The 10,074-nt window shown below is 35.0% G+C and overlaps 1 protein-coding gene across 1 annotated transcript; it reads left to right on the forward strand.

Annotated features, from left to right (window-relative positions):
* Positions 1-1,056: 1,056 nt before the first annotated feature.
* Positions 1,057-4,244, forward strand: HO173_003431 (uncharacterized protein; the record flags this gene model as incomplete). The annotated part of the gene is made up of 6 exons (XM_037305358.1): positions 1,057-1,218; positions 1,281-1,340; positions 1,390-1,692; positions 1,751-1,901; positions 1,988-2,020; positions 2,077-4,244. The coding sequence occupies 6 exons, from the start codon at positions 1,057-1,059 to the stop codon at positions 4,242-4,244; spliced, it is 2,877 nt and encodes a 958-aa protein (XP_037167766.1).
* Positions 4,245-10,074: the final 5,830 nt, after the last annotated feature.

Below are 10,074 nucleotides of genomic sequence, written 5' to 3' on the forward strand. Positions count from 1 at the left end.
TTAAATCTCTAGAGAGCGACTATAGTATCGTAATATTAACTACTATAAATAGACTATAATAGTAGACGTTTTAAATAAGTAGTAGTAATAGCTATGATAGTCATGGTAGTTTTATTTAGATTTTGATTTTGGTGGCGCAAAAAAAATAAAAAGTAAAAAGTGTTTGGTTCTATTCGAACACCGTAGCTGGGGGGGTATTCAGCTTTCAGTGCCTCGGCCGTACAACTAGGGCTGTTTGGGTTACGTGTTCCTTGTCGCTAGAAAAGTATCTATTGATTACTGTGTGGTCAGATAACTGCAGCAGCGTAGCTAAGGGACCCAATTAGAACTAATACCAAATATAGATGTTCTGGAAATCGTCGCAGCCTTCTTTGATTCCTACCTTAGAGCAGAACTCGCTATATCTTTCTCATTTCAATGGCAGATAGCCGCTCGGGAATACTTGTCAGTGTGTCAGGCCATCTTCTCCCTTATAATCGCCAGTTCCCTCCCCTTCCTCCGTCTTTACTATCCAAATATCCTGTATCCACATCACGTTTTAGTACATCATTAAGCCCACATCCACGCCATAATCATGTCACAGCTTTTTCGCCTTCTTAAATCTACCCGTTATCCCTTTGTCTTGTACTTAGGAGGGGCAGTAGTACTGTCAGATAATCCTTTCCACCAAGTTTTCAGCCTTGCGCTCTCCTTGCTTTCGTATCTGACCGTGGAATTGTTTCGTCCGCCTGTCTCCGCTTCTAAGACTCCTCTTATCATCTGCACTCTGGCCATCTCTGCAATATGCATCGCTCTATCTCCTCTTCAACTTCTTCTTCATACGAAATCAATCGGCCCAAAAAGGAAAGCTTTGGACATCCTCAATCCGGAAAATGAAGGAGATTACGACATTGAGTTCGTGCTGCCTTCCCATTGACTCAATACTTATTTTATTAATCTTGCCTTCTCGTCTTTAGTATTCTTGCCGTTCATGGTCTTGCATCGAACGCGGAAACAACATGGACGTCCCGCAACGTATCACTCAGTAACAACAACACAGAGAAAAGTCACCAGACCATGTGGCTCCGGGACATGCTAGCAAAGGAAAAAGATTTAAACGCTCGTGTTATGACTTTCAATCATAATACATCATGGGAAGCGTATGCACTCAACAAGTCTTTGCGGGATCATGGAAATGATCTACTACAAGCGCTCCGAACTGCTCGTCATGACGGGAAGGTAAGGCACGACAATTTAGAATCGTTATCATAAATGTGCTAATGGGCACTTACGCTGCTTAGGCAAAGAGTCGGCCTATCATCTTCATCGGTCATAGCTTCGGAGGCTTGATCATCAAGCAGGTAAGGCTTGAACGTCCCAATTGTATCAGCGTCTTACTTATATATCTAGGCTTTGGTAAATGCAGACCCCGCCGACAACTTTGGCTTTAATGTTCGCGATAAAGCGTATGGCTTTATTTTCCTTGGAACACCACATAAAGGCGCGAGCATCGCCCCTGCAGGAAGGATATTGTCTCTTTTCGGTTCTTGGAAAGGTTCAAGCACCAGTCTGCTTGAGTATCTTAAGCCTGGGTCCCAAATCAACAATGGCCTACACCAGGCTTTCTTGACTTACCTGGATCGAAAGATAAAAAGAACTGTGTGCGTTTACGAAGCCGTAAAACAAGCATTTTATCGCATGCCGATCATACATGTGAGCGCTATAGTTCTATCTTTAATCTTGGGGTGATACTCATACTTCTAATCTTCAGGTCGTTGACAGATCCTCTGCAGTCATAGATCAGTCTATCGAGATAGGTTTTGAGAAAGATCATCGTAATATGCAAAGATTTTCCGATCCGGAGGATGAAGATTATAAGAAGATCCTTGGCTATATCAAAGATTGGGCGAAAGAAGCCGATGGTAAGTGTCGGTGATGACGGCAATACTATCCTACATCGAACTTGCCTGATTTTGGTTTACGATTAAGCTAACGTGTTTTCTATCAGCACAATTGCGGGACAAGACTCAGGATGAGCAAGGTCAGATTTCACGGTATGGATACGCGGTTTCCGCTGTATGCTAACTCTGAGAATAGATTGCCTCAGGTCCCTGTCCTTTCAGGATATGGAACAGCGACCAAAACTTGCAGCAGGCGCAACCACCAAAACATGTGCGTGGCTGTTGAAACATGAGAACTATACAAGTTGGCTCGCTCAGCCTCACCCAGTGCTCTGTATTGTGGGAAAGCCCGGGACAGGGAAGTCGACGCTACTCAATTACGCTTTTGAGAAAGCTCGTGATGAAGCGCAGCACAGCAACGATGTCATAGCTTCCTTCTTCTTCTTCGATCGAGGTAGTGACCTTCGAAAGAGCTCCTGTGGCCTGTTCCGCTCGCTTTTGCACCAGCTTCTAAATAAAGACCCCGACATGCTGCCCGCTTTCAAAAAAACGGGATCTGACCATGAATGGGCAGAGAAAGAGCTACAAACATTGCTAAAAGAATGGATTCTCAGTCCCTCCAGAAATCGCCCGATCCGGATTTACGTGGATGCGCTCGACGAAGCCGGTCGAGACGATGCTGCAAAGTTAATGAAATACTTCGAGGAGCTGACTAAACCGCCGTCTCCCGCCGGAGCCAGTTTCCAAATATGCTTCTCTTGTCGGCATTACCCCGTTGTGGTACCGAAGGATGCTCTGAAAATCAGCGTTGAAGAAGAAAACAATGAAGATATAGCAACCTATGTCCAGGAAAATCTGAAGGATCACTTTTCGGACGCAAACAAGGCGGAGCTTGAGAGAGAGATCATAGGAAAAGCCTCAAGCATTTTTCAATGGGTTGTTCTTGTTATCCCAATCATCATCAAATCGCAACAGGATGGTGAAAACGTAAGAAAAATCCGCCAAGAGATCGAGAAGATACCGAGCGAGTTGAGTGATCTTTACGAACATATTCTGTCTCCGATCAAAGAGCAAAAGCAAAAGGGAGCAGTGCAACTGATGCAATGGGTATGCTTCGCTGAAAGGTCTCTATCGTTAGAGGAATTGCGCTTTGCAATGGTGGTGGATGTTACCAACGAACTCAAGTCACTTCAAGACTACAAGGACTCGGTGGACTTTGCAGAGACAGATGAACAGATGAGACTCAGAGTGACGAGTTACTCTGGGGGATTGGCTGAAACCGTCAAGGTTGCGAATAAACACATCGTGCAGTTCATTCATCAATCCGTCAAGGACTACCTCATTGAGGGCGGACTGCAAAAGCTTGACACCTCCTTCTTTCATGATGTCAACGGCTATCTCCGTCGAGGAGGACTGCCGAGTCTTGACGAATCTTTGTCTAATGATGTGGTCGGCCTAGCGCATTTCCGGATATCAAGGTCATGTGTCAAGTACGTGACCTTGGAGGAAGTGCTCGGCGATGTTGAACGCTACGACCGTCCAGAAGCCCGGAGAGGAGCCGGAGAGGTCCATAGACGCTTCCCTTTCCTAAGGTACGCAAACAAATGGACTTCACATGCTGAAATTGTGGAGAAACAGCGAATACCTCAAATTGACCTGCTCGACCTTTTTCGATGGCCGTCAAAAGATACTATAGAGTCCTGGGTTCAATTTATGCATGTAGACGAATATTTGTATACAAACTTCCATGAAAGATCACCCGGGGCACGAACGTCTTTGGGCGTATTTTCGCGATATGGCCTCTTAAGTGTCGTGAAAGCAATGATTAAGAGAGACGGTCTCGAAATTGACTCGAAAGAGGTGTTTGGAAGAACGCCATTATTGCTGGCGGCACAATGGGGGCACGAAGATGTGGTTCGATTGTTGATTGAGAAAGGTGCCGACATTGACTCGAAGGATCGTAGGGGACGAACATCATTATCCGAAGCGGCAGGTGAGGGACGCGAAGATATGGTTCGATTGTTGATTGAGAAAGGTGCCGACATTGACTCGAAGGATCATGGGGGACAAACATCATTATCCGAAGCGGCAGGTGAGAGACGCGAAGATATGGTTCGATTGTTGATTGAGAAAGGTGCCGACATTGACTCGAAGGATGTGATGGAAGTAACACCATTACTCAGGGCGGTAAAATGGGGGCACAAAGATATGATTCGATTGTTGATTGAGTTAGGTGCCGACATTAAATCGAAGGACCGTTATGGACGAACACTATTATTCGAGGCGAGACGTCAGGGGCACGAAAATGTGGTTTCGTTGTTGATTGAGAAAGGCGGTATCGATATTGACTCGAAAGAGAGCTAAACTTACTCGAATCAGTATATTGTTGTCAAAGCACTTCTTCAAGATTTGGTCATTTCAAGTACTTGCTCTCAAGCCGGTGAACCTTGTATTTTATCCCATTACATCGTCGATTAGATTATTACAAAATCGCCGTTTTGACATTATTCTGCTGTCAGTCAGACAGAGAGAGAGAAATGAGCGTCAATCAGCTTGGCCGAAACAGGGCGCGCGGCGACCTTGTGTGAGAAGAACGCTTGGATATTATGTAGATCATCCCCCAGGACGCGAAGGAGGTAGATGGAGATTCACGGGAAATTGATATCGCTGAGCGCGGCAAAACCCGTCGCTCAAGACTGGATCCTTCAAGGCTATGTCTTCCAAACCTACAGTCGCGGTCTCAGCGACGTCATCAGGCCTCTTCTCCTGTTATTATCTTTACCCGTTTTTTTACTTGAATTCGCGGAGACTCGATGGAGCCGTGAGGGCCAAGTCGCTCTCTTTTCAGCAGCGTCGGTCACGTGGAAAATATACTCCAGACCGCGGGGGCAACATTGACCGAATGAGTAGAAGCACGAGTGGTCCCGCTGCATTGAATTTTGAAAACCCACATCTGACTCCAATTTTGGATCCCCTTTCGACTCCAATATTGGACCCTCTTCTGACTCCAATCCTAGACTCCCCCCGAACTCCAATTCTGGACCTCCTCCCAACTCTAACTCCGGTCCACCTTCTCTATCCTTAATTCTGATCCTCAAGAGGAACAATTTTGGTCCTCCAACTTCATTAGATCCGTCCAAATAATAGCCTGAAAAGCGCTCTGACACGGCCGATGATTAAATCGATAAGAACATATTTATTCTGTGCATACAAACGATGTATATAAAAGACTTTGAAGCAATCTTGCATAGAAGATATAGAGACGTTAACTATACGACTCAAAGAAGTAAGTAATAAGAGAAGCATATAGCATTCGTTTCCCTACTTGCATCGCCCTCGTTATACCCTCCATAACTCAAGATGGGGCCCTTCAATCGACTCGCCGAATTTTGGACAGCGCGTCTCTTTTATTCGCCGATGTCGGCCGTCATGAGTGAGGACACACCGCTTGGAACAGAGCAAGCGATTGCGGGGTGTAGGATAGGATATGCCGCACTGGCATTTTTGCTCGCAGAACCATTTGCAGGAATGAACACAAGGGGCGTAAAGTTCGCGGCAGAGGGGAGCCGAGTGAGGATAGCAAGTGGGAAAGTAGACGTGGAGACGGACAGATATAAAAATCAATAGTGCCGTGGTCAGAAGCGAAAGCAGTCAGTGCAAGATGTCAGGCTCGACAAGAACAAGTGTGTGTGTAATTCTTACATCGGAGGGGTGCTATCTGGAGTGCCCCAAAAATACGAAATGCGCTACACGAAAAATTGTAAATGAAAAAGATAAACAGTCGCCTCGATCCTGCTAGATCTGCCTTTTGTCCTCTCAATTGCAGTTGATAGAGTAATGTATTCATTTGCCTCAGAGTACCAGTTCCTTTATACAGTCGCTCGGGGGAGTCCATGTCATGAGCATTCCTCCCCAGAGTGATGTGCCTTTTGATGATGTCTATGGTGATTCAGGGGGTGTTTCGATCGCGTTGTTGGGCCGTGAGTCGCGTTCGGGGTTGTGCGGGTTCATATTCGCTGTCCCACCAAAGAACGATTCCCGGGAAGACCGCTGTCGAATTGAGAATCTGGAGACCTCAGACCCTACTGTCTAAGGGCTCCAGAGGGGCGTTGCCGAGCCTGGCTATCTTGTGGATCCATCGGAAAGCCGGCAGAAGACCTATATCTTCCACGAAGTTCTCGTCGTCGATAGGTCTCATGGGAGTTCCGTTTCCGTCCGCATCTCTAGATGAAAACAGGTAGCCGGCAGCAGATAGAAGGTGCTGCCGAAGGCTTCCCCGACTAAACCTTATATAGGTTAGTGGTTTATCGAATCGTTCCCATCTTTCTTCTAATGCCTATTCTCGAAATCATATTCATAATCCTAAAGAGATTCGTATTCTATCTTTATTTCTATTATTTCTAAAACTTAAAAGTCTCTTATAAGAAGCTTTTAATTATTCATTTCAATTATTCGTTTTAATTAATTATTTCTTACTCTTATTAAGAGATTTCTTATATATATAATTTAAAACTTATTATAGTTTAACGAGTAAAGGCCTATGAATTAAATTCATAATTACTTTTTTTAATTAGAGCTATCGAGTAAATTTAATAAGCGAACTTTTAATAGACGACATTTAAATTCGTTGCCTTTAAACATTTATAAGACTAAATTTAGTAATTTTTTTTATTATCTTAAAGCCCACATTTCGTTCTAAAGATTTAAAATAAAATCTCAAAATTTTAATAGAAAATAAAAAAGTTATTCTAAAATTAAATAATGTATATCTATTTTTTAAGTAGGGCTATCCGACTATCCGCGATCTTTAATAAGCGAACTTTGATAAGCGATATTTAAATTCCTTACCCTTTAATAATTATAAGACTAAATTTTAAAATTCTTAAAATTTAAAAAGCATCAATAGCGCTTTAAAATTTAAAAAAAAAATCTAAAATTTTAATAGAAAATAAAAAAGTTATTCTATATATTAATAATATACATCTATTTTTTTAATAAGAAAGATACGAAAGGGCGAGATTTTGATAATTACGAATATTAATTTATTAATTTATAATATCTAATTAAAAAGCGTAGATCTAACGAATTAATAATTAATTATATATATAAATTCAAGGTTTTCTAATTTAATTCTATCTTATTCTTTTATATATATTAATAATATTAAGATTTATAAATTAAAGAATATATTTTATAATTTAAATTAATTCTTTTAAATTTAATATTAATATTTCTAAAAGTATATAAAGAAAGTAAATCTTTTCTCTATTAAATTAGATAATAATATATTTATAAATCTTAAAGAGAGTAATATTATAGCGCTTTATATTAATAATATTCTAATTATTAACTTTAATAAAGTTAAAATTTAATAAATTAGAAAAAACTTAATATAAAGTTTTATATATTAAATTTAGAATTATATATTTACTACTTAAATATATTTATTATAAATTATTATTATTATAATAATATTCTTTATTTAAAATAAGAGATTTATATTATTTCATTTTTAAATTATTTTAATTTTAATATCTTTTAAAATTAATTATAAATTAACTCTTATTAAAAAAAGCTATATCGCTTTAAAAAAAATAAGAAAACTATTAATTTATAATAAGATCTCTTACGAGTAAAGGCCTATAAATTAAATTTATAATTTTTTTTTTAATTAAGACTATCGAGTAAATTTTAATAAGCGATCTTTAGTAAGCGATATCTAAATTTCTTATCTTTAAATATCTATAAGACTAAATTTAGTAATTTTATTTTTCTCTAAAAGCCTATATCTTATTCTATAATTTAAAAAAAAATTTAAAATTTTAATAGAAAATTAAAAAGTTATTCTAAAATTAAATAATATATATCTATTTTTTAATTAAGGCTATTCGGTTATTAAGCGAACTTTAATAAGCGAACTTTAATAAGCGAACTTTAATAAGTAATATTTAAATTCCTTACGCTTTAATAATTAAAAGACTAAATTTAGATATTCTATTTCTATTTAAAAGCCTATATTTCGTTCTATAATTTAAAAAAAAAATTAAAATTTTAATAGAAAATAGTAAAGTTATTAAAGAATTAAAAGTAGAGTAAGATATTTCTAATAATTATAAACGCTAATTTATTTCTTTATAATAATTTAGTTAATTTAATTAAAGAGCGTAGTAACTCTAAATTTATAATTAGCTATATATATAAATTTTAAAATTTAACATTTAACTCTATTTTATTCTTTTATATATATTAATATATATTATACTCGATATTTATTTAAATATTAATATATATAAAAGAATAAAATAGAATTAAGTTTAATAATCTTAAATTTATATATATAATTAATTATAAATTTAAGTTCGCTACGCTTTTTAATTAAATCGACTAATTTATTATAAATAAATAAGTAAAAACCTATGAATTAAATTTATAAAGTTGAATTTTTCTAAGTTAAATCGAATTTTAGTCTTAGCTCTAAGTTAAATCGAACTCTAATCGCTTACTATACGTTTTTAATCTATATATAAATATATATATATAAAGAGAGACGCGCTAAGATTTAATTAGAAAGGTATATTAAGTATAGAAGAATTAATTTATAATAATTATCTATAAAAAATAGAGAAAGATTATATTCTTATAGTAAGAAGTATCGAAATATCGAAAAGAAATAAAGATAATATATTAATTAGTAATGTAAATTTTATATTATCTTCTATCATAGTAAAATCTTTCGAATAATAAAATAGCTATTAGAGTAAGATATCGAACGATTTTAATTCGTTTAAATATATATTATTCGATATTTCTTTTATAGAGATTTAATTAACTATAATTATTATAATAGATTTTTCTCTTATAACGTTATTATAGTAATATATTATATTAATATAATAGAGATAATAGATTAAGTTATAATAATATTCTTCGCTTATTAAATAATAATTTAATATAAAATTATAGAGAGTATATAACGTGTAATCTTAAAGAGCTAAGTTATATTCTTAATAATATATTATTTTATTTTCCGCTTATTTTTTAGTATTCTTCGTAATATTCTTTATAATATTCTTCGTATTTTTAGTAGTCTTCGTATTTATCTATTATAATTTCTTCTCTTACGATATTTCTTTTATAGAGATCTAATTAACTATAATTATCGTAATAGATTTTTCTCTTATAATATTATTATAATAATATATTATATTAATATAATAGAGATAATAAATTAAGTTATAGTAGTATTCTTCTACTTATTAAATAATAATTTAATATAAAATCGTAAAGAGTATATAACGTAGAATTTTAAAGAGCTAAATCGTATTTTTAATATTAAAAGTCTTATTATTACTTAATTTCTTCGTAGTATTCTTTATATTCGTTTATTATATTAACTTCTCTTATATTAATTAAATAGATTAATATAAGATCGTAAAGAGTAAATCTATTATATTACTACTACTAATAATTATCTTCTATAATATTCTTTATAATATTCTCCGTATTCGTCTATTATAAATTCTTCTCTTATTTAATTAAATACGAGAATATCGAGAGTAAATATATTTATATTAATGAAATTAATAGAATTAATAGAATTAATAAAATTAATAAAATTAATAGAATAGTAAAAAAAGAATAATTATATAAATAGATAAAAGGATTATTATTCGATCTCGAACGCGTTTAATATAATTATAATATTTAAATATTAGTTTAATCTATTTATCGCTAACTTAAAAGAAATATATAGAAGAGAATATATTCGTTTAGACTCTTTTTAAGAGTTTTTTAACGCGTTTATAAGTAGTAGTAAATAGCTATTAAGCTCGCTTATAACCTCGATTATTAATAATAATAAATTCGTCGAGAGATAATTTAAGAATATTAGTAGAGACTTTAAGAGATAAATAAAAGAAATATATATATTTAAATCGAATACGTTTAATATAACTATAATATTTAAATATTAGTTTAACTTATCTATCGCTAACTTAAGAGAAGTATATAGAGGAGAATATATTTATTCGAGCTCTTTTTAAGAGTTTTTTAACGCGTTTATAAGTAGTAATAGTATAAGCGATTATTAATAGTAGCGAATTTATTAAAAGATAATCTAGGGGTATTAATAGAGACTCTAAGAGATAAATAAAAGAAATATATATATCTAAAACGTGAAGTAATCTTTAGACGA

The sequence above is a fragment of the Letharia columbiana genome, assembly GCF_014066305.1.
Source record: "Letharia columbiana isolate WasteWater2 chromosome Unknown Sc0000008_s0, whole genome shotgun sequence".
NCBI classification, from domain to species: domain Eukaryota; kingdom Fungi; phylum Ascomycota; class Lecanoromycetes; order Lecanorales; family Parmeliaceae; genus Letharia; species Letharia columbiana.